Genomic DNA, 26,247 nt, shown 5'->3' on the forward strand with positions numbered 1-26,247 from the left:
ATTTATGTTCATGGAACCATGGTAAGCATGTAAACAAAAAAGAATAATCTTTCTATAAGCTCTACAGAATATGTAATGCTTACAGAACCAGCTGTTTCAATATTTCAGCAGGAAACATTAAATCCTTTATTTCTCAGATACATTTATGGAATCTGAATGCACAGTAATCATTATAGTACCTCAATGTACATATAGCAGACAGGAGTCAGGCTGGCTGAATAGTGATGGTGATTATCTTGACTGTTGAATTGTCAATGCTATTTACCTTACTATGCATTATCTAGGAGCTCTGTGTAATTCTTTATTGTCTTGTTTGAACATCAATTTGCAGATAAACACTAAGTACTGTTAGGATGATGATTTTTTTCTTCATCTGCCCTGGAAACAATACATAACTTTATATCTGACCATAGCCAACATTTTTAAACTGCATTGCTTTTCCACCCTTCTTCGATCCCTTCTTATAGCATTTTACAAATTACATATTCATGAAATATAACATCTACAATGCTGTAATACAGTAATGATTTCAGAGATGTAGGACATCAAAGAATTAGAAAATGGAATATGTATACAATATATTTTAGCATAAAGTAGCATAAGAATAATAATGTTTTTAAATTGTAGAACAATTGAAACTCAGGACCAAGTCATGAAAAATACACTGGCACAAGGGTTTCCTCCGAAAGCAAACCTTGAGCTCTGTGTAAGAATTTAAAAGAATATTTTGAAGAGGACAGAAAAGGTAATGCCATTACTTTCTTACATGCTCATATATCTGGGCCAGAGCATAAGAAAAGCCTGTTCCATTCAAGAGAAATTTCCTCAACACCTATGCTCATGGAGCAAAACCACAGCAGAATCTTTCTATACAGTAGTTCTCAAAGAATGCTGGAAAAATGCTACACCATTTCATATACATGGGTCTTATACATGAGGAATGCAACCTGTCTTGTAAAAATATTGTGTTTATATACAGAACTTACGGATTTTCTTTCTGGAAATTCTCTTTCTTACCCCAGGGATCTAGGTGATTTGTAACCCACCTAGTTATTTGAAAGACAGCTTGCTCTATACTTTGAAGACATACAGTGTGAGAAAGTCTGCTGTAAAGAGCTTTAAAAACAGAAGGCAAACCAAGTGTATGTCTATAGTAGCAGAATACCACACACTCTCTTAACCTGGATCACAAGTTATCACACCACACTTCTGGTGTGCAAGCTGAAGTTGTAGATATATTTCTGCTAGGAAGTTCTGCTGATCGTAATTTTGCTGAAACAATTACACAGCTTCAGGATAGAGCTGGTTCTACCTTAGCCTTAATGTTTGCTTATCACACACAAGTGCTGTCACTTAAAGTTTACTTATGGCTGTTAGATCCTTCCAACCTGTACCTGTGATAGTATCTGTGATTTTTAGCTGGTCCATTATAATGAATAATACCTTAAAAACAACAAGAAAGATACTTTATCAACAGTGACAACAGCAAATTCAGTTGCTCAAAATAAAGAAAGTAAAAACCCATGAAAGGAAGATGCAAAAGAAAATCCATATGCATAATACATTCTTCTGGTAGGGTTTATGCATGCAAAAACATGATCCCTTCATCTGCTTCCAAGGTTAAATATGCAACACTTTTCAACATAGTATTGGTCACAGAGCTTAAAGCTCTCCCATGGACACTTTCATTGCCCCTGTTACTACAAGACTTAAAAGAAGAGAATGTGGACAATATAATAACTGTGGCTTCTGAATTCCATAAAACATTTAGAAATCAGTTCTGACTACTTTTTTATTGCTTGCTTCCTTTACTTGCTTTACTGCTCTTCTTCCTGTCATCAATACCTGTCATGCGTCCAGCTGTAAACACCTGTTCCCTTCTTTGATTGTTCATTTTTAATTCAGATTATGTGGGTTTTTCACACTTCTTGTAGACATGAGGAAGGAACAGAATGAACAGTGATGAAACAACTCATCAAGAACAAGGCTAGTCATCCCCTTCTTCAGGTCTAACAATAAGGAAAGAAAGGTTCATGAAGAAATGCACCTTTGTAGAATGGGAGTCCAAGAGGTCCTCAGACAACATGGACTGAGAGAGTAAAAATGACAAACTCTTTGAGTACAGTCAGTATGTGGAATAAAAAGTAGTATCCCTATAATAGATAAGAGCAATAAAAGTGAAGAGAGGAAATGGAGACTGAGGTGAGGTTCTAACTGGGACCGTATTACTAAACCTAAAGATGGAAACTAGTGTATCATCTTGACAAAAACAGGAGCTACAATGATAAATACAATAACTTATGTCTTTATAACAGTGTTCTTACAATAACTAAAACTTTATACCTGATTAGATCATTGCAAGTTGAAGCAATAATAAATATACTAGTAATCAGTAATACTAACTGATAACAAGGTTCATTATAAAGTGGTCTATTAGATCCTACCTCCAGGCTGTGTGTAAATGTTTTGTTGTTGTTTTTGTTGTTGTTTGTTTGCTTGTTAAAAAAAAAAAAAAAAAGAAAAAAAAAGAAAAAGAAAAAGAATGAGAAGACATACAAGCTCTCTAATGTTCAGAAAAATGCTAAAAAAAAATGGTAAAAATTGCGATAACAGCAACAAAACCATAAAAATACCCTCATTTAGGAGAAAGATTTTTGGATTGCAAAGTATACTGAGTAGTCTTATAGGAGAATATACAATAAAATAGTCTCTTAATAATGATTCAGGTTTTGTCTTGGATCAAGACTTTCAGGGAGTGTAACATTGCCAGACTATTGGTTAGGCCTAACCCTAAGGAAAATATTATGGAGAGAGTGGGAAAGGAATTTATTCAGTAAGACAATATTTCATAGAGTCAGAGTATGGTTTGCATTGGAAGGGACCTTAAAGGTCTAATTCCGTCCCCCCTGCCATGGGCAAGGACATCTCCCACTAGATCAGGTTGCCCCATCCAACCTGGCCTTGAACTCTTCCAGGGTTGGGGCATCCACAACTTATCTGGGCAACCTCACTACCACCGAAGTAAAGTATTTCTTCCTAATATCTAATATAAATCTACCCTTTCTGAGTTTAAAGCCATTACCCCTTGTCTTATAACTACAGTCCCTGACAAAGAGTTCTTCTCCAGATTTTCTGTAGCCCCCTTTGGGTACTAGAAGGTTGCTATCAGGTCTGCCTGGAGTCTTCTCTTCTCCAGGCTGAGAACCCCCAACTCCTTCAGCCTGTCTTCATAGAAGAGGTGTTCCAGCAACTAACTAGAAGAATTATTTTATTATTAATACTTATTTTTTGAAATTGTTCCAGCAATTAGAAGAAAAGTGAATAATTAAGAAAAATAGATTATTGATATTAGAAAAAATATCTTTTAGTAAGATCTGTTATGTTGTGAAATAGTCTAGCTGTGAAGAAACTACTTTTAACTCAAAATAGGAGAAAAAAAAAGTAAATACGGCTAAAAATAATGAATGACTTGCAACAATAATTAAAATAATAATGACTTGCAATTTTTTACTGTTTAAAGATCAACTAATAAAGCATAGTTTCCCAATAGAGTATTTTTTATTCTTAGGATTCTTAATATTTCTTATGGATACTCCATATTTATTAAGTCCTTTTTTTTTCTTTATTAGATAATTACCATGTTTCTGTCATATGCCACTTTGTGGCCCTCACCATCCTCTGAGTGAATAATTTCCTCCTAAATCTAAAAAGACACTTACTAACATATCAATTAATTCTCCCGAATACACTTATACTAGATTTTGTCTCTACAATGATGTCAGATATTTACTTGTTAATTTCTCAGAATTTTACATCACTTATAAATTAGAGGTGAATAAACAAATGTTAGCTTTTATTACAAAAGGATGGTCTCTCAAAATTGCAGTTTATCCAAAAAAAAAAAAAAAAAAAAAAAAAAAAACCAGGAAAACAGACAATATTTTAGTGGAGAAAAAAAAAATCCATCTGTTTCCCAAATTACTCCAGTCTAATTACTGGGTTTGACAGGTTAATGGGGGGCATAGGATAGTGTTTCCTGAACTGTGCATTTCTTTATAAAGCAGCATAGAAATGCTTGAGGGAAAATAATTTACTTCTGATGTGAACCAGCCCAACAGCTTGATGAGTGTTATATGACAAGAGTCTAAGGGAACTGCTGTCTTCAACTCTCAAATATGGAACATAGAACCACATCCTTCTAAGAGATGTATATTGGAGGGCAAATATCACAAGTCACTTAAGGTAAATTAAGAATTCTTCACCATGAGAGCAATGAAGTCATGGAACAGGATGCCCAGAGAGGCTGCGAAATCTCCAGAAAATCTCCTCAGAGATTTTCAAACTTAACTGGACAAGCCCTCTAGCTACCCATAACCTTGAAATTAGCCCAGCTTTGAGGTGTAGATCTCTGTAGATTCTTCCCAGTCTAATGACTGGGTGATCCTTTTTTCAGTCACTGTGATGTCTGAGGAGCTTAGCTAGTTAATGTTTTCAAAACATAATATGGACACCAACATTCTGATGGATTTATTGCCAAGATGCTGTGGAAGGTGTAAAACAGTAGGGACTGCAGTATTTACTTTTATTAAATAAAAGCTTGAATGTAGGCACGGGCATTCTATAACTGAGTGTGGTTGAGATGAAAAATACTGTTAGTCATGTCTGCAAAATACCCTCCAAAAAAAAAACACTTAGCTTTTTATATATATATACATATGTATAAAGTAGAGGTATTACTACACACATACATATATATATATATATATATACACACATATATATGAAGTAAAATATGTTACTTTTGTAACTTTGTCACAACTTTTTGTTTTCATCAGTGAGCTCTTGGAACAAATGATGAAGAAATGGAAAAAAGAGGTAACTGCCTGAGTTACGATTCTCTCAGACAGACAATGTTTAAACAGGCTGTAAGAACATAAGGACTCTGAGCAGCCTACACTACTGCTGTCAAAAAAATGACTTTTACTGCCTAAAGAAATATCTGGAAACATTACTATAAAATTCTTTATTGTACTATATCACTGATGAAATGAGCAAAGGACAAAGATGAAATGAGCAAAGGCAGTGATTCCTCTCCACTATTTCTATAAGGCCTATGTCTATAATTTCTATATTTCTGCTACGAATTCTAGCTAAAAGGACCATCAATATGATGTAAGTGATTAACACAGACAGTCAAATTTGTGAAAAAGACAGCCTTTAGTTCCAACTTTAACTCAGACAAGAAGTATCATTTTATTTCTGTTACCTGTTATATATATATGCATATTCTGTTATATATATATGTATATGTGTATACATATATATGTATATATATACATATAAAGAAACACTATGCAAAAGGATATAGAAAATGTGTTCCACAAGCTTATGGAGCAAATACAATTTATGAGCTACCTTGAGGCTTACATCATTATGTTAAATGAATGCTATACAAGACTTGAAAATAAACAACACGGCTCAAATTCATCTGCTCTATATGAGGCTTAAACTTTATGTGGGTAACTTTTGTTCTAATTCCCCCTGTCCATCCCCCTGTCCATCACCTTTCCTGACTATCTTTGGTAATTGCTGAGTATCTAAATTTCTTATCTCACAAAGATTGAGGATGTCCCCAGAATTTAATCCTCCTTCAGGTCTTCCTCCATAGTAGTTATTTATTTTCAAACCCTGCCTTTACTTTTAGTTAATGGATAGCCCATTTTATGATCCTGCACCAGGGAAAAGGCTTGCCAGGCAGTGTAAGAGCACCAGCACACTCAATGCCCGAGTCAGATTCAACATTAGTGAATGAATAAGTTGCCAAGTGAGTAAGGTGATATAATAAAAGCTGTACTTCAGTAGGAATGACTTAGACTGGATGAGAGAATGTGTCAAAGAGGGACCGTCTGGGAAACAGAATTAGGGTTTAGCAAGGAGATTAGATAGAAGATATGGACAGATGGGGAATATGAACAGAAATTGAACCAAGACCCAAATTCTGTCTGTACAGAATGCTAGAAGTTCTGATGGAAGAGAGCCAAGAAGCTGGCTTCCTCTGTAGTCTCATATAGAATGAGAGAACGAATATGAAGAAATTTCAGGCTCTGCATTATTTCACAGACATGTCTAAGCCATATCCTGTGACAATGTTTCAGACTTATTCCTCTATTTGGAGTTTCTAAATGGCTGAATTAGACATCACAGCACTGAGCATACTAGCTACTGTTAATTCCTGTCTTGGAGCCTCATTCTAAATGCAGGCACTGTAACTACTTACCATGACTTTACAGATCCCACTGTCTGAGCTGAACAATTGCAGCAGGTAAAATCACTTTTCATGAGACCATGGAATTCAGCTGACCGAAGGCAGTTTCAGTGATTTAGAAGAATCCCTTTGTAGCTGAACTGTAGTAGAACAGTTCTGCTGTAGTAGAACTGTTGTTCCCTTGGAATATTTCTGTCTGCAGATTATAACAGTCTGTTATAGTGACCAAGTCAGGTGTAACTTTACACCATCAATATCTAACATGAAACATGATCTTTCATATCCTTCCTATAGGAAGATGCTAGACCTCTCTAGGCTTCTGAAGAGAAATGTAAAGAGGAAAGCAAAATGGGGATAGATGACATTTCATCTAAAAGGAACGAGACAGGTATCATTTAAGTTATCTAATTATAAACCTATTTTCTTCATCCCAGCTTCCTACCTTATAAAGAACTGTATCACTGAAGTCACTGAGCCCCACTAGGCCTTAGTGAATAGTTTATTCAAGCACTCTGTGACAAATGCTGTATCAATACAAATTGACAGTAATAATGCAGATATCAATGTGTAGTAAGAGTCATGAATACTAACAAAAGGTGTATTTAATCTTAGAATTCATTTTTTAAAGCTAATGCTATTACTCTCTGCTCAAAATTCTTGGCTTGAAAGTGAAATAAGTCATGTAGGTTATCCTTCTATGATACTCCCAATATTCAGGTAACAGTTTCATTCTAATATCTTGATCCTAAAGTATATGTTACTGCAGTTATGGCTTTCTTCTTATCTACTATATATCCAACATGAAAAATTGATATAATCCTTTTCCTGCCTTCATTGGACACAAACAGTGGTTAGAAGCTGTCCCATTTATAGTTATGTTTAACACAGTGAAAGACTATTATCTTGTACAGCTTTGGTATTCTTCTTTCTAGACCAAAACAGCCAGATCCTTCAGCCTTTTATCCAAGGTCTTGTTTTCTAAATCTTGTATCCTTTCTTTTTCTCTCAATTCTGATTTTTTTTCCCCACTCTTTCTAATTCATAAATGGTGCTGACCTAAACAACATCTAGTATCATAGCTGAAGTCTCACTAACCACTGACTAGAAACTGAAAAAGGTACAAAAATTACTACACATCTTATATGTTGGAAAGTTGACAACGCTTCCCAAGAACACTGCTACTTTTTGTGCAAGCACTTCATAGTTTTAAGTCATGTCTGAAGTCTTACTACTACACCTGAACATTTTATTTTTTTTTTACTTGTAGTGTCTGTACCATTGCTGAATTTGATTTTGAATCATTGCTCCAAATTGCAATTCTGCTTTCTGAAGTGATTTGGATTCCTGTACTGAATTGATCTGCAGATGGTATATGAGTATTTTTTCCATACTATAAATTATGATTAAATTATTAAAGAGTCAAGTCTATGAGAAACGTTTTTTGCCCCACTTAAACAGTGACCACTTGACAGTGACCAATTTGACCTCAGATATCTACTTTCAGTTGGCAGATGGAAAGTTCAGCTCCATTAAAAAATAGTAATTGCTAAAATATTAACTTATAAATATATAATGTTATGCTGGAGTAAGAAATTAAAGAAGTAAGATAGAATGAATTATTAGAGTCAGAATCTCACACTTTGATTTTTGAGCATCAATGTATAAAACCTTATGCCTACATCTAAAATCTTAGTTTAATTCACAATTGTATATACTTATATGTATATCTTATATACATAATATACATATTATGTATATATGTATATCTTATGTATATAAGATATACATATATACATAATATGTATATTATGTATATAAGATGTATATGTATATATGTATACATATGTATACATATGTATATATGTATATCTTATGTATATAAGATATACATATATACATAAGATATACATAAGATATACATATCTTATATACATATTATACTTATTTAAATATTATACTTATATACATAAGATATACATATCTTATACGTATATCTTAACAATTTCCCTTTAATATGAAATCACTGATTCAAAAAATCAATGTGAAAATAAAAGCATAAAGAGCTTTCAAGTTTAGGTCTGCCATAGGCAAGGCATTAAGTTCAAAAAATACCTATGTGATGTTCTTACCCGACATGGCTATGTGAAGCACTATGGCAACAGAAAATCTGACCTAGCCAGTATTTCTAGCGATGAAATGCAAAACTTCAGAGCTCTGTTTGATGATTTATGAAGTTAATAATGCAGCAATGAGTATTAACACACATGTATCCAAGACATTATGGACTAGCCTCATTTCATTCTTCTACATTTTTACTTTTTGAGGTGATCGTAGGGACATATATGCAAAGCATATATTGCTTTGAATATATATATATTGTCTATATATATATTTAAGGGACAATTCAGAGGTTTAGGATTTTCAGTAGCTCATTTGCTACAGATAAATTAATCACAGACAAGAATGGAGAAAATATCCACAGCTATCAGAATTTAATAACATGTATCCCTTTAAATTCTAATGATTTGATTACACAGAATAATGTTCTCAGTACTGGTAAACCACACACAGTTTTTTAAACAAAGAAAAACAAAAAACAAAGAGAATTTTAAATGCATTGATTTGTGTTAAAGGAATTTCCTAAAAGTTTTAAGATAGCAAACATCTTTTTACTGCTCTGAATATTTAGCTATATATACATGTGTATATATATATATATATATATATATTAGCTATCTTCAAATAGGACATATGAGAAACTTTTTTTTTTTTTTTTTTTTTTTTTGCAAAGAAACATTTAATCACATTTGGCTGATCTTGACAAGATTTTTTTAAAAATATCTTAATGATGCGACAGTAATAAGTGTTGGAATTAAAGCTTCCTTTTTTTTTTTTTTTAATGAGATGAAGTTTTGGAGAAGGCATTAGGCTAATACTTTGACAAGAACAAATTCCTTGTTTTTCTCTAGTTATTTCATGTTAGTACAGTTTGCAGGGAGGATTTTGAGCATACCAACTAGATTTTTTAGGGAGAAAACTAAATAGGAAGCTCTGTTCTAACTGTGTCTCAAATGTGCTCAAATCCCGGTAGGGGAGACCAGTCCAAATCAATGTTGTGGACAACATCAAACCACAATATAAACCAGTTCCAGTGTCAGAGTCCCCAGCTGCATAAGGCATACTTGTAGGGGCTTTAGCATCAGCTGATGTGATCTGTTGTTCTGCTTCTAGTATACCAAATGATTTGCTAACAAAGCACACTCAGTGCTTCCTTTGTAGCAAGCTTTTGTAGATGCTGGTCTTTTGCTAAACTGTTCTTCCTGAGGATGTATATCCATTTTCTCAGTACACTATAATTTTCCTGAGCTTCTGTTAAAACTGCTCATAAGAGTCAACAGAATGACATGCAGAAGTCAAACTTGCCAGCAGAACATTCGAGAGAAACTCTCTTGAATTCAGTCAGGTTATTCCCTGGCCATCTAGACAAGCAATGAATTACACTAGTAATTTTTTACCCTCATCCTATTTATTCAGATAAACTACTGTATTCCATGTCTTGATAAACGAGAAAAGTCTGAGGCTTTTTCAACTTCAGAGTTGAAGTAGGTCAGGGTAGGGATTTGTGGCCATGGGTGCTTTTTCAATGTGTAAATGAGAGCTGGCTAATGGGGAGATGGATGAACTGTCAGCACATGAGAAAAGGCCCACGTGACAGAAGACCTAGGCTCTTTGTTAACTCTGCCATAAATCTCAGGCTGTATTACAGATTGTGAAAGATACCATTTGAAAAGCAAGAAATTGAATATCATAATAATTTTCTCTTATGAATGAGTGTCCCTTCATTAAAAAGAAAATACTTGAAATCAGCTAATTTAAAAGTAACAAACAATTCAGAGTGACCCAGTTAAATGTTCTTTAGAAAATACTGTTTATAGGATATGTTGACCAAATGCAGGATAGTTTTTCTGTTTTGAAGATGAGACAGATGGAAAAAAAAGATGGCTTATTTGAGTCACAGAGAGGTTATTCCAAAGGATTTCAAATACAGCCCAGGAAGCAGTAGCTTGAAATGTTAACAGATCTCTAAACTGTAAATACATCAAAACTTCAATGGAAAAAAGTAATAATAAATCTAGCTAAAAACTTGTAGTTAAAGGATAAGATAGATATTTTGCTAATTGCATAGGAATAAAAGATGATCAAGAATTGTCTTTATATGTGAGATCCTAAATTTCAGGTTATTTTTTTAAATTTATTTATTGTATTTTATTTTTTGAAATGCAGAGGAGAAGTGGTGTGCAGCAAGAATCAGTGGCCTTTGTCTCCCAGTACATTGCTGTATTGGACTGACACTGCTACTTTAAAAATGCCTTTTTAAAGAATATCTGAATGAGAAGAAAGATTAGTTATATGAATATGAAACAGGAAACTCTTTTGAAAGTAATTCAAAATAGGATAAAGAAAGCCAGGCTTATACACATTTTTCTGCACCTCCAATGAACCCAACTAGGCATACTAGCATTTGACTTGATATTCAAGCACAAAAAGAATTCACTGGCTACATCTACACCTTCTCTGGATTTCTGGCATAAATACAATCTCAAAATATGATCTGACCATAAACAATGAACCAGCTTCATACACAAGCTATAGGGCACTCTTCAGGGATGTAGAAAACTACACTGTGTGCCTATCCAGAACCAGTGACTTAGCCTGTTGCTAACTGTTAAGACACTGTTAAGCTGACCCAAGTGAGCAGTTAATGAACTGCATGAAAACCATACAAACCATGCAAATCAGGCCACTCCCAGACTATGCTTTAAGACTGGTGTATGCACAGTCAAAATGAAGGACCTGTTGTCACCATTGCCTGAAGAAGAGTTTTGAAGAGTTTTGTTAAACCACAGCCCACAGATGTCATTTAGATTTCCTGGAAGCAAAGGAAAAACAAACAAACAAACAAACAACAACAACAACAACAAAACTTGTTCTTTAAATCTAGGTTACTCTTACATCATACTACCAAAGCCAGTTCCTCACACAACACACTGCTATACTTAAACCCAAATGATTGCTGTTTCTGCATGAGGCAATAGTCATGTTATATTTAAAGGTAACTTTCTTTTAAGGGGAAAAAAATATTCTTCCTTTTTTCCAGACCAAATCATGGGACTATACTGGAAAATTAAGTCACTGAATGAAGCCTTCTGTAGCTTCAATCATGTGACCACATATATCACAGACCAAAAATAACTTCTAAGTATTTTACAATAAATACAAGAGCTATAACAAACTACCACCCAAGAAGCATAACTACAACAAGAAACCAAGGGAAACACCAATGTCCTGGTAATAGCAGAAACTCTGTTACCTGAAATTCTGGAACAACACTAAGAAATGAACCTAGTTCCTGCTTCTGAGGAAGGTAAACAAACAGAAACACCCAACCCAAAACCATGCAATTATCCCAAGGCTTTATCTCTGTTCATTACGCAAGCAGAACTTTCTTCAATATCATACAGATCTGATTACCAGTTTAGTCCAAAAAGACAAGCAAAGCATCATAGATATGATGTACAGAAGGTTTTAATTATACTGGGAGACACTACTTTTTTTCCCCTCTCCTGTGCCCAGATGTACAGCATATCTGATGTAGGAAAAGACAGCCCAAATTACTGAGGTCCTAACCTTCAGTTTTAAAGAAGAAAACAGATGAAAACACATTCCTTGTAGTTGAAAATATTAAATGATATCGAGCACGAAATGATAACAGGACCATTCAAAATAGATACAGCCCATCTAAAAGCAACATACAGTAAGTATCTATCCAAACCATTATGTAACTTTACTCATGAAAATGAGGAATTATGTTGCCATTACAGTATCATGATCAAGGCAGAAATGTCACGGTACAACATAGATGTTAATAAGGTACATTCCACTAACTTGATTTTAAACTGAGGACAGTGATAGATTACAGAGAACAGTATTTTCTGTAATTTACTTTTACGTTTATACATAACAGGTGCTATGTATCTGAGGCAACACTTTCAGATCTGTCACTTTGTGTTGTTGAAATCTATTATCAGTACAGTACTAAAGAAGATAAAACATAGATTACTGTGATTCAGCATTTAAAAAAATGACAAAATTGGTATTAAAAAATTTCTGCTCTTACTGAAGCAATAGGTGAAGTTTTTTGTTGTTGTTTTTGTTTTGTTTTGGTTTGGTTTAGTTTGGCTTTTGTTTAACCTAAATAAATAAACAATCTTTGGAGATTTTTCTTGAAATCATTGTCTTTTTTAGCATAGTATGAAGATTTGAATTATATTTGCCCTACAGTAGCAGCAAATAACATTGGACAAAAAATTCAAGAAGTCTTTGGTAACTCTCTTAATAAATAGATTGATAGAATTTGCTCAAACTGTGGACGCTTAAATACACAGTTTCTACCCTGAGGCTGTCAGGCTGTTGACAGATGTGTCTTTGCATTAGTTTCACTAATACAAACACTTCTTCTGAGGCTTTATGCACTGCTTAAGCTGTAGATGTTGTATGAGAGTGACAGTTCATGTGCAAGATCTCCTGCCATTTGCTTTAGTTTAGCTGAGCAGGCATTTTACATCCAAAGGCAAAAAGCAGACAACTTCCATCTTTGATTATATGTACGCAACATGTACAAGTGCTGAAGTTGACTGTGACTGGCATGTGACTTGATCTGTGATGCACTGGTATAAAGCTATTTCTTTATTAAACTAGTCAGGTACTCACTTTTTTTAGTTTGTTGTTGTTTTTTTTTGTTGATGCTGTATAGATAAATTTGAATCACTGCTTCCAAACTCTACTAAGACTTCCTTGTGCCCCCATGGAGACCACCGTTATGGTATCACTCTCCATAGAATCCTACCACACACAGCTGCTAGGCAGCCTGTAAAAGGCAGCGTCAAGAAGGTCATTTCCACTGGGAGTTCAAGTAGCACAAAGCTTCACAAGGAGGAATAATAATATCTTTGAATGGTAACAATTCTAGATGGGTGTCTTCCGTGAGTCTTTTTTCATGCAGGCAACCTATATCTCACAATTTTTCCTTGACACAGCTACACTGGATTACTCACAGAACTGCACACTATGCAAGAATCATCAAAGGAAATAAAATGGAAAGAAATGCTCTTACTTCAGATTAGTAGGAAGGCATCACCTATGTTCATTCTATGTTCATGGCAATAGAGGCAATAACTACTATAGACAGTAATGGAAAATGTAAACATATAACTTGCTATCTCAACATTAAATGTGCTGAAAGAAATATTTTTTGATACTTATAATTACATGATTAGCAGGCAGATTATTTTTCAGCCTTTCACTTATACTAGATTGGATAAAACATTGTAATAATTTCCTACAAAAGGCAAAATAAAGAACATAAAGTTATATTTACAACAGCAGTTGTAAAAAGCAGGGTTATCATTTCATCATCTTATTCATAGTCCCCATAATCTTTTTCTTGAAATGTTATAATAAATGCATTTTTAAATGGAAGAAAGACATGAATGATGAAAGTGGAGGACAAAATGTCATTTCACTGTAATCTTTAGAAAGGATTTTAAGACCAATTTTATTCTTTCCCTTATAGGCTCATTGATTGCATAAGGATAAACATTTTTGATAAACTGTCATAAAATGAAGCCTGTGAAACATGCACATGAACATATGAACGCCCTTTTCACCTGCAGTATTTTTAAATGGAGACAAAGACATAACCCTGAAATGAGAACTATTAAAAATGTGATGGGATATTCATCCATGCAAAAAATATTCCTGTACACACTCCATTTCCCTAAGGTACTGAAAGATCAATCTTTCATTTCCTTTTTTTTTTTTTTTTTTTCCTTTATATTCAACATTGTCCTCTTATTCTGAGTGACCTGTTTGAAAAGTTTTTCTGCACTAAACTTCATTGTTCTGAATGATGTATCTGATCTCTTCTACTTTTCCCTTTTACAATCAGGTGCTCACCAGTCATGAGGCAAAAAAGGGTAAACAGAGAACTTACACGAGAACTTTAACTGCTACGGACACTGTACAAACAATGAACAAAATGTTGCAGTCCCTAATATATTTCAATGTTGATGAAACATTGTAGTTTCAGAACTAGTAGGATAATCCAAAAATGATCTTGTGTTTAGACTCAAGTACAACAACAGTATGTTGTTGCAACAACACAAATCTGCTCCTGAAAAATATTCTGATTCTATGATTCTGTGATTCTATGAAAATGTCAACAGATTATGCACTTTGTAAACAGTGCCACTGTGTGTATACTGACTTTCAGGAGGAACTTCTGAGGGAGGGTATTAAGGCACAATGGAAGAAATCATTGTCTGCCAAGATGTTACGGTCTTAAAACCAGGTTCTCACTTTCAAAAAACCATAATTCTGCTGAACAGAATACTGTAAGTCTTATGGAAACTGAAGATCCCTGCTTTCTACCATAACTGAACTGAGTAATTGAGAACTGAAACTGACAAACTTCCAAAGCAAATTATCCCAATATTTTTCAGATTCTGATGATGCCATTAGATCACTCTCTGAAACTTTCTTTTTTTTTGTATTCTTGTTTATCATGTATCTCTTCTGCTCCTTTATTTTTCATCTGATCCCAGACAAAGCTAACTGAACATAAGAACCTACATCGGAAAAAATAATGCTTAACGCTTCACATAACATCAGGGCTGAAAGCTGCCATGGTGGTCACGGCAAGTTTGCAGAGTAGCTTTCCCACCATCTGCCACATGACACAGTTAGTGCAGCCCACTTTAAACTATGGAAGATTTTTACTTTCCTTGTGTTTGCCTACTTGCACTTCAAATTCTATAAAAAAAAAAATCCATAAAAAGTCCACCTCTTTCAGTTAGATTACTTTGACACATGGACTATTTCTGCTTGATGGCTGCGTACTAATAAGAACAGCATATCTCATTACTGTTTGTGATGAGAGCAAAACTGCAATAGCCATATGAGTAAGTACTGAACATATATACATACGAGCCCTTTGTTTCTATGTCTTGATTAATAAATACTGCATGTGTTCAAGCTCTAATGTAAAAGCCTTTAAACAATCAGTGCCTCATATAATTTATCATCCACCATCATACAAACTATACAATTCGTATTAACTATATATATATCTATAAAATAAGTGAACATTTGTTATCAGTAATAGTTTCACTGCAGTGCCAGTTATTTTACAATATTAATACCTACTTTCCAAAATCTAGTACAACCCAACAATTTCTAACCTGTGAACAACGTTCTTTAAGATGCTGTTCCAAGGCCTCTATATGAAATGAGTATTTGTGTTACTGTTTCTCACACTGTTAATCCTGCAATAGGGATATGGAGTTGATATGGAATACCAATGCCATGACTACTGTTTTCCCTTCAAGCTTCAAAGAATGGTTTTGAAACAGTAACAGTATAGAAATTACTTAATGTCTGCATAAATATGTAAAGCTGCAGAAACTGCTTACAATAGGGGCCTTGAAGGGTATAACCAGACAATCCCTTAGCTGAAAGTCACCACAAAATATCAAACAGGGATAAACCCACTTTATTCTGTCCAGTCTGTACTAGAGAATATACTTATGTATTCACAGATAACTGAACATAAAAAGTAAAAATTACTAAAGAACCTGAATGGCAGCTCTCCTAGAGCTCTCACAAATAAGATACTGAGCCTGCAACTGACAGAAGGGAATAGACTCAGACAAATGGACTGCCAAGAACATGTTAAATATTTTGTTTGTTTTGTTTGTTTATTTGTTTGTTTGTTTGTTTTTAATTCACCAAGACTACTTCCTTTCATTCATAAATAATGGATTGATTCACAAATCAAAAATCTTACTTCTCAAGGAGAAGGAATACTGCAGAAATAGCAAATTTAAATCCTGGTGATGTTAGTCCTTTATTACTCCTTTATTGCTGTCTCTATCTAAATCCAGCATCCTTTCTCTGGCCCTGTCAGAAACAACCTCCAGCACTTGTATAACTTCTTGATAATCCTCCCTATCCAAAACAAAACAGCAAAAAATGGATTTATGGTCTGAAACCTTTCACTCTGGAAGAGATAAAAGATGTATGTACAGACTGGGACACAAGATTATCCACAGAATCATAAATGGCCAAAAAAACCCAAAAACAAACAACCCACAAGGATCAAAAATGACATCTAAATCATGCCACTGCAAATCTGCTTTCAGCTGCCTCTCAGAAGGTATATGCAGTAATTCCAATGTAAATACACTACAGTGTGCCACAAGAGCTGGGAGCTATATTACTACAGAATATATTTCTTTTTAATTTTCTGAAGAATTGGTAGTAGCTGTTTTATTGCCAATTAATTGCAATATTGTACTGGGTCTGGCGGTAAAACCACCAGAGATATAAAATGTAAGGTGCCATCCAAATTCTGAATAAGGATTTGTTGTGTGTTGTATTTTTTTTCTCTTCTGAATCTCACTAAGACTGTAATTTGGATTCTTCTTTTTCCAGACAAAATGATGAATCAAATGACCTTTGCTTTAGACAGCAGATATTTTGTGACTTTTCGGTAAGATGTGCAAAAAGACTGCATACATAGGAATTTCTGATGGGTGTGTCAGATCTCATGCTGTACTGATAGCTGTACAACTGCATACTAAAAAAAAAAAAAAAAGGAAAAAAAAAAAGAAAAGAAAGCAAATACTTCTTACCATGAAACCCTCAGTGTACTGAAACTGAGCTCTGGAACTGTCTTCTGCTGTGGGACTCAGGGGCTTAGGATCAGACATAGAGCGTTGCATCATCTTTGCCGCCTTTGGGCTTGATGGAGGAACCTTGGCAATGTCAGCATGTAGCATCTTCTGAGGGCTGATGTCATCAGTGATAGGTTTTTCATAGGGTACAAATGCTGACTCGATAACTTTGCTTGGTGAAACAGGTGAAATAGGTGAATAGAGAACTTTGGGAGATTTGGGAGGGGAAGGGACTACCTGCAGTGTAGAGTCTGGACGAAGGTGGGCTGAGTAGCCTATTTCTAATGGTGTTGGGCGTTTTTTATCTTTCTGGGGGGATGAAGCTGACAGATATTGGGGACTTTGAGTATCTGACTCTGTCTCTGTTTGACATCCCAAACTTTCTCCTTTATATGTCTTTTCTGGAGCTGAAATGTGCTTTATGATTTCAACCTTAGCATCCAATCGGGCCCTGATTGAAGGTGTTCTTATTGTTCCTACAGGTTCTGTTTGTACTGAAATCTCTGCTACTGTCTGAACTGCAATACTAGATACTTTAGAGAACTGTTTAGCTTTGTCTGCCTCAGTGGTACTCTCACTGTATTTCCCTACACGAGGCTTTCTTCTGGATCTGCTAGAAAGGTCCCATTCATCTTGATCTTCATCATCTGTCTGAACACTTGTATCAACACTCTTTTTAGCTCTCCGTCTCCTGTTTGTGTAACCTCTGTCTGCTCCGTCTTCATCATCAGTTTGCACTCCACTGTCTACTATCTTTTTGAAACACCTGGGCTCATCTTCCAGAGTCTCATCCAGCTCCTCATATGGACCACGTAATTTTGGCATAGAACTTCTCTTTTTCAATTGCTTCTCCTCTCTAACATCAATATCCTTAAGAGACATTTCTGAAACAGAGCTTAGGATACCAGACCTAGGTATATATTGGGTAATGCCATCTGACTGAACTGTATACCATGTTTGGCTTTGTGGAATTTCAATACCCAGCACTCCTGAAGCTGTAGTGGTTACATCATCAGTAGGCCAAAACTGTCCATTTTCTGTGGTTGCATACTGTCCTTCCAGGAGTGTTTGATCTGTGGTTGTTTGTGGTGAGCCAGTCCCTGAAGGGTCATAACCATATTGATATATTTGACGTATTTTTTGTTCCTCTAACTGTTGATGGAGCTGTTGTTGAAGTTGTTGGAATTGTTCAAGTTGCAACTGTTGCTGTGCTAAAGTCTCTTGCCTCATCATAAACTGAGCTTGCCGTTCCTCCTCTTGCTGAAATAAGAGATGATGTTTCATGGATTGCAACTCCTCAAGCTTTTTTTGTACCATAAATTTCTCTTGTTCCCTGAATCTTTGAATCTCCTGACGTTCCCATTCCAGCTCTTCAGCAAAGCGCTGTTGCTTAATTTTCTCAAGCTCAAGAAGTTCACGCTCCAAATCAAGCTGTTGCTGTTTGCCTTCTTCAGGGGCAATGAGAAGACCAACCTCATCTTCGATTACATCTGTATAAACTTCAGATGCTGTTGCAGGTATTAAGTTAGTTGGCTCAGTGGCAATAGTTTCTAGAGTAAGAGGTGGCAAGCCTGTTTCAATATCAAGGGCAGTAATTGCATCTTTTTCAGTTGCTACTGTTGTCAAGAAACTGTATGACCTTGGGAGAGGTTGACTCTGTTGCAAAGTTGATAAGGAGGGCACTGAGTCAATTGTTTGGAGAGTAGGCAAATCTCTGACACTTGTACTGAAAATAGAACCGGGTTGTGTAGTGATGGCAAATGTGGATGGGATGGGAGTTGCTACTGAAGAATAAACAACACCATTGGATGATCTCAAAACACTTCCAACGCCGAATGGGGAACCCAGAGATGATACCATTCTTGCTTGGGAATACTGTGGTGTACTGATACCGATGCCAGAAATTACCTGCCGAGTCTCTGGATAAGGACCAGTGGTCTTGCTTGAGTAATCCATAACCTCACCTGAAATTACAGGGCAAAATTACAGTCCAGTCCCACAAAAGAATGCTGCTTTGTGGATTCTGAAAGTCATCCCATCTTGATGAATTAAATGGAAAGGGAAAACTGCATGCAAATCTTCAAGTAACTGATCTACTTTAGATGTGAAGGAAGCATTTCTGAACATGCAGGCACATGCAGGCACCTCTGTGCAAAACATATATGTAAAATGAAGACATGAAATACAGGTGTAATCCAGAATAATTTGTCACACTGTCCAAAAGAAAACAAAACAAAAGAAGGAGGGGAAAAATAAAAATACATTTAAAAATCATCCTGAAATGAGGTGAGGAACATCAAAATCATATTTCAAAGAAAGATCTGCTGCTGTGTCATACTGACCTGTAGTAACTCTTCCAGAAGTAAGATCTACTGCTGCATCAGTTGCCCCAACTCGATAATCAAAGCTATTCTTGCTTTTGTATGCAAACAGTCCAGCTTCTGATAAATTTGTGTCAGACATAGATGGTTTCATACCTCCCATTCCTCGGTAGCCATATGATCCTGAACGATCATACTGATAATGGTCATCTCTGTAACCAAAGCGGTCTTCAGGAAGTGTAGTTGGAGGCTGCTGTGCTGTACAGCTCCTACCAAATGGAAATTTATAAACCATATCACAGCAGACAGCTCTTCTCCCTGCAGTGAGATCCACAGGCTTTTCATCATCTTCTATTACTGTAGTTATGACACCTGAAGTAGTTTCATCCATTGTTACTATTGTTCTGTGGGATTTTGTAGTGCTAAGGTCAACTGCTCCACTCTCCATTGGCTCCTGAGAAGTCGAGATATCAGTCCAACCATTTGTAACACCAACAGGAGGTACAGTAACAGGCTTTGTAGTAGCCCATGTCACTGCATGTGTTGAAGTACCTAGGGATAAATTTATTGGCACTTCATCTCTACTTGCAGAGAACGTCTGGCTGTCTGTCACTCTGTATGCAGGCTCAAAATGTTTTGATGTTGTTAGCTGCAGTGGAGTTGTCATTGCATGTCCCAGATCCACGAGGCTGTCTGTACTGGTAGTGTAGCTTACAGTGGCAGTGCAGGTCATGACAGTTACTGTCTCAGTGACTACAGACAGAGAAGGATCTGCAACACATGTAGTGCTGAGATTTATTATAGCTGGCTGGACAGTACTTACTGGCCGCCCACATGTGTCACTTGCTGGCATTAGCCTTCTCACATCCATGGAAACAGCAGACAGATCCATACAGCTGTCTCGCACTTCAATATCCATTTTAGTTAAAGTGCGAAGATCAATGACATCACCCAAAGGATGGAATCTTCCATTCTCTCTATACCTGGGTTGATCTACTATATGTATTGGTTCTGGAGGTATAGTAATAGCGACACTACCTAAACCAACACTAGGCATTGGGCCCTTCGCTACAGACACTGTAGTCTTGGCTACCTCTGTTGTTACTGCTTCTGATTTTGAACTAGGTACTTTTTCAAAAGTTGATTGTGTTGTGACAGGGATAGTTTGCAAAGCAGCTGAAATATACATACTCTGATCTGCCATACTCGGAATTTCCATATCTTTCATGGATGGAGTAAAAATTGGTTGCAGAGGCTGGGGAATCTGTTCTTTAGAAGGTGCTTCTAAAGGCCAGCTGGTAACAGCCTGACTAGTGATAGCTTCTGTAGGAGTTCCAGGCTCAGATGGCAATGTGATGACAACATAGGTTTCCTGTGAGGGTTTTGTCAACCTTGGTGATGATTTGTTAGAGTGTGGAGACAAAGGGGATGTGGGAGATGCTATTTTGTATTCAGCTGAAGAAACCAAATTCAGAGTCATAGTTGAAGTCAATGACAAACCTATTGGTTTCACCTGTGTTTCTGCTGGCTTATGAACAGTTATTGGGAGTGGAGGAACCGCTGGTTTAGGAGCAATTGGAGGTTTTGTTACCTCAGTGGGCCTGTGACTGAAAACGAGCCCTGCTGGAATGGAGGATGGTTTGGGTGGTACAGGAGGTGGTGTTGGGGTGTATGTTTTTGTGATAGGTACCACATGATTCTTTAAAACAGCTGTGGACTCCAGTGTTGCAACACTTGTGACTGAAGGTACCATTGTGGGTGCTGTTGCCACTGGAGTCTTAATCTGTGACTTCTTTTTTGGATAAATGGCTGGTTTGGGTAAAATAGGTGGAGGTAATGGTGGAGGAGGTGGTGGTGGAGGAGGAGGAGGTGGGGGTGGAGAAGGTTGTGCAGGAGAATCCAAAGAAGAGCTTCTAAAAAGTGAAAATATTTTGGATGTTGGAACAGGAGCTGAGGAAGACACAGAGACCATGCTGGTCTTACTTACAACACTGGGAGTAGGTACAGAAGATGTTTCTGATGCAGGCTCTTTAACTTGAACTGACGCTATACATGTGGGTAGTTGCTCAGATGTAGCACCAGTCAAATTAATCTTTGTCATATCAACGCTCAATTCTTTTTTTAAATCTTCATGATGAATTTTGACAATGCCAGCCTCTACTGTACTTTTCATTTTTCTAGCTGCAACCTTTTCTGCTTTGGAGGTATCAAATGTAATGGTATCAGTTGCATATTGCTGGGGTTTTGTAACTGTAGTAGACACTAATGAAGGTGCAGTTTCAGGCAAACAAACTGCAGCTTGATCCACCCTCTCCATATCTGAGGCTATAGCTGGCTTTTTAGTGGCTCCAGAAACAGATTCATAAGGCATGCTCACCTCAGAGTACTCTTTTGTAGATGTTAAGGGAATTTGGGCTATTATCCTGACATCTTCAGAATCTGCTAGTTTACTTACAGCATCTGCTGTATCTACATAACCTGTGGTTGCACTATCTATAGGTGATGAACTATCTGTGGTACAAACTGAAGATGTAGATGATGTTAAGGAAGCTGTATCAGAGGGTAAAACTGATGCAGCACCTTCTGATGTTTCAGAGTATGTCAACATTGATGTTTCATGAGAAATTATTTCTTGAATTTCTCTGGCATAATCTGTTAAGTATTCATCTTCAATTTCCTCTGCTGTAAAATGCTGAGTTATTTTAACATCTGGAATAGAAAGTGCTGTGCTACTGAGAGATGATACATCTGAGATTACTGAAGTAGTGCTTGATGTTAAAGATGTACTATCCACTGTTTCTCCAACATTAGATATCTTTGTATCAGATGTAGGAACAAAACCTGAAGTTGGCTGTGTTGGACTGGACCCAGGGGTTAGCTGCATTCTCTGTCTTTTCATAAGCTCTTCATAAGCAGCTTCTGCATCTAACAACTGCTTTTCCTCAGTAGTGGCATTTACTGTGCTGTCTAATACAACTATTTCATGACTTTCTGGAATAATGTAAGAGCTAGAAACAATATCTTCTTGAGGCACAATTGAATGTAAAGGCTCTACACTATAGTAGTCTTCCTGTAGATCAGTAATTTTCTGTGGTTCTTCATAGATCTGTTCTGAAGCTCTTATTTTTTTCTCTTTTCCTCTCTGCTGTATATACTCATTACTCTCATCTTGTCTCATTACAAGATTAGTATCAATAGTTCCATTGTAGGTATCCTCTACTAAAGATTCATAAATATAATCCTCTATTAGCATTCCACCATATAATGATTCTTTTTCAAACACCTCATCTTTTTCATTTGAAATTTGAAATGGCTTGGCCTTATGGGTCTTATGTATCATTTCCTCATATACCTCTTCAGCACTTTTCAATGTCTTTTGACTGCTTTCTTCTTTTGGAACTCCAACTGGTTGTTCATCTGTTGGTGAGTATAGTGAGACAGCAGTAGGCAACTTGTAAACCTTTTGAACTTCTATTATCTTTTCTGGGCTAATTTCGAATCCTTCTGGATCTGACTCAATACTAGGTGAATATTCAGAACAGGAAGATCTGTGAAGCTCTTCCATTTCTGCTGCCTGTCGTAATTCTTCTGTTGGAGATGCATCTTCAATGGGAGAAAGATTACTTGGAGGAGTCTTTGGACGTTCTCTTCTTCTCTGAGCTCTCAGTTCATCCTTGTCTTTTTTAGATTTCTTGCTAGAACTTTTTCTTTGTTGCTGTTCTAACTCACGCTGTTTCTCTTGTTCCTTTAGCAATTCTTCCTCTTCCCGTAGTTCTTCTTCTTCTGAAGAATCTTCAATAGTTGGAAGAAGAGGACCATGTGACCTATGCCTAGCTTTGCGCTGTTGCTTGCTCTCCCCTCCTAGTTTTTTGTGACTAGGACTGCTGTCGCTGTCTTCATCAAGTGATGACACTGAAGTGGGAGATGTACCTGGTGTGAAACTTGAAGCATGTAAACTAGAAGACCCTTCTCCTCTAGATCTGTCTTCTGGTGAATCTGTAAGACTCTCCATCTCTAGCTCAGGTTCTTCATCAAAATATAAGATACCTTTCTGTTGTTCAGAAGCCTCAGAATATTTGTTTGTTATTGTACTATTTAATTCTATTGTTTTGAAACGCCGAAGACCTCCTCCTCCCGTTACAGCAAGTTCCTCACTGTCTTGACTTTTAGTTTCCCTATACTTTGGTTCTGGACTTTCATCAAAAGTCTCATCATCGTCATCATGCCATGAATGTCGTCTTCCTGCATCCTCATCATAGCCTGCACTACTTTTCCGTGCCATTCTTCTATGTTTTCCAGCAGTTCCTTTGGCTTTGCTTTTCACATCTTCTTTTTTTTGGCTTTCAGTTACACTGATCTCTTTGAGCTGATTTCTAATGAACTCATCATCTTCAGAACCTGAGGCATCTTCATCAGCACTCATCTCTATAATTTGTTTTCTAATGAAGTCTTCCTCATCACCTGATCCCTGACTGTCATCTCGTTTGTACTCATCACTACTTGAAGAACCAACACTAGCTCTTCTTTTTCTCCTTGGGACAGGTGAGTTTTCACTCTCACTGCTATCTTCCACAGAATCATACCGTTGCCTTCTTGCTGGTATGTCATCCCCTCCGTCTCCTTCCTTGTGAATGGCCTGGGAGGAAGCACTTGCTTTGCCATCTTCTACAATGGTTCCTTCACCTTCATGAATAGCTTCTAAGTCTTCCTCATCTGAACTGTAAGATTCTGGAGTGACTGGCAAAGGCTTTGTTTTATGCTGTTCCTTTGTCTGTTCACTGTATGTTTCATAAAGTTCTTTATTCTTCACAGATTTTTCATCAGAAAGTGTACTTGCCTGAGCTTCCAAAATAGACAGGACAGTACTTTCCAATTTAGCTAGATCCGAGGGGCTCGGTGGACTTTCTTGTGAAATAGGGTCTTTTTTACTAGATTCTCTGAGTAAATCCTTTTCATCACTGGGGATATGACTTGGAATTTCACCAAGTGAACTTGATATCCCATCAGAAGAATACCCGGTGTCACTCAGACCTTGTGGACTTTTCTGTTGCTGAGAGCTTGATGTGTCTGATTTGTCATCCTCCTTTTCCTAAAAAAATAAATACATATGCATGTGTATATACTTATATATACATTCTTAATGTCTCCAGGCAATTAAATACGTGTCTATTTTTTTTCTAAAAGATGATCTAACGTCTCAGATGAAAAAAAATATTCTAAATCAAATTATATTAAACCATAAATGACTGAACATGAATTCTGTTTTGCAAAGCTATTAAAACAATACTAAAAGATCCTCAAATTCTGAGTTTTGACATTTAGCTATGTTTTACACGACTGTCCACATCAGCAACTAGTTTAATCAGTTGTAACATTATCTTTTGTTTGTAAATACAAACAAATACTGTAGTTAACTGTTTTCAGAATCCTATCTAATGATAATCTATAATTGTTCATATATACGTTTTTTTGTTTGTTTGTTTGTTTGTTTGTTTGTTTTGGGAGGGGTAATTTAAATTAATATTTAATTACTTATGCTTCAAAACTGCCTACACATTTCTAGATATAAATATAGCTTGCCAAACATCATCCTGCAGTATTTCTTGGGCTTGCTTTTTTTTTTTTTTTTTTTTTTTTTGGTTATGGCTATGGTTTCATTTTCTCAATTTGAGTGTTATGCATTGCAACATGCAGTGGAACACATGGAGTACTGAAGCATGAGTTCATATGATCTGGAAAGTCCCCGTATCTTCAGTTCGGTACTGTACAACCATTTTCTGAAGAGCTCATAAAAAAAAAAAAAAAAATCTCAGTAAATTTGTAATGCAGAGGTAAGCTGCTGCTAGGGAAGTGTAATTGAAGGGATTTAAGCGAAATGGTCAGCTACTGATCAAAGGAAATAAGGAAGAAAAGGCAGGCATATGCAACTGAACATCACAACCAATATTTTCCTTCTTATTCCTAACTAAATACACTTAGTCTTTCTCTGAGTATAAGATTCCTTTATACCACCCTGAATGACAAGCAACTCTATCTCCTTATTTGGATAACAAAAATACCAAGAACATCCTACAGCAAATATTTTCATACCAGAGTTTCCCTCATCCCAGCTATGAAATGCCTCCTCCCAGTTTCTCCCAGATGCAAAATGCAATATTTTGTGAAAGAATTTCATGATTCAGCTAACGAAATAGCTCACTCTCCAAATGACAGGTCATCTTAGCTGTCATCTTAGCTGGTAATCTTACAAAGCGTCCCTGTATCCACTAGTAATTTGAGGATAAACATCCCAAAGTCTTCTGATTTAAATGATATGATGTGATGTTCATATTTTTATGGCCCTCATTAATACACATGGAGGTATTTATCAACTTTCCTAATCTAAGTCAATAATTTCTGAAGTAGGTCTAACCTTCTATTTAAAGCTTTATCAACTTCCTTAGCAATATATTGAGTTAAAAGAAGAAAGAAAAAAAGAAAAAAAAGAAAAAGAAAAAAATACACTAAGAAAATCATGACAGTACTAATTATAATTTGAATGTAACTTTAAAATTTGCTCAGTAATAATAATAATAATAATAAATATTTCTAAGGATAACTCTAATGATTAAGCTGTGATTAATCATAATCATATTGGACAAAACTCCAAATGAATTTGGGAAGTCATCACCACTTCATCACTCTTTATGGAAAAGGTACACTTGGATATTCTTCAGCCCAAATAATTGCAGATTTATTTATTTATTTTTATTTTTATTCCCTCTACTAAATAAAAAATATTTAAGGGACATTGCTTAGATTATTTTAAAAAAATAACCAAACCAAAACAGAATCCATTAAAACCCAAGTTATTTTTTCATCTAGAAAT

General features: G+C 36.0%; 1 protein-coding gene across 1 annotated transcript in view; it reads right to left on the bottom strand.

Annotated features, from left to right (window-relative positions):
• Window positions 1-26,247, bottom strand: part of PCLO (piccolo presynaptic cytomatrix protein) — a gene marked incomplete at both ends in the record, with an annotated part of 199,010 nt that overhangs the window by 165,439 nt on the left and 7,324 nt on the right. Inside the window, 2 exons of the mRNA XM_084306345.1 lie at window positions 17,017-19,022; window positions 19,401-24,468. Coding sequence (XP_084162471.1) covers window positions 17,017-19,022; window positions 19,401-24,468 — 7,074 coding nt within the window. The remainder of the gene's footprint in view (window positions 1-17,016; window positions 19,023-19,400; window positions 24,469-26,247) is intronic.

Source organism: Netta rufina, assembly GCF_964035555.1.
Source record: "Netta rufina genome assembly, chromosome: 1".
Classification (NCBI taxonomy): Eukaryota; Metazoa; Chordata; class Aves; order Anseriformes; family Anatidae; genus Netta; species Netta rufina.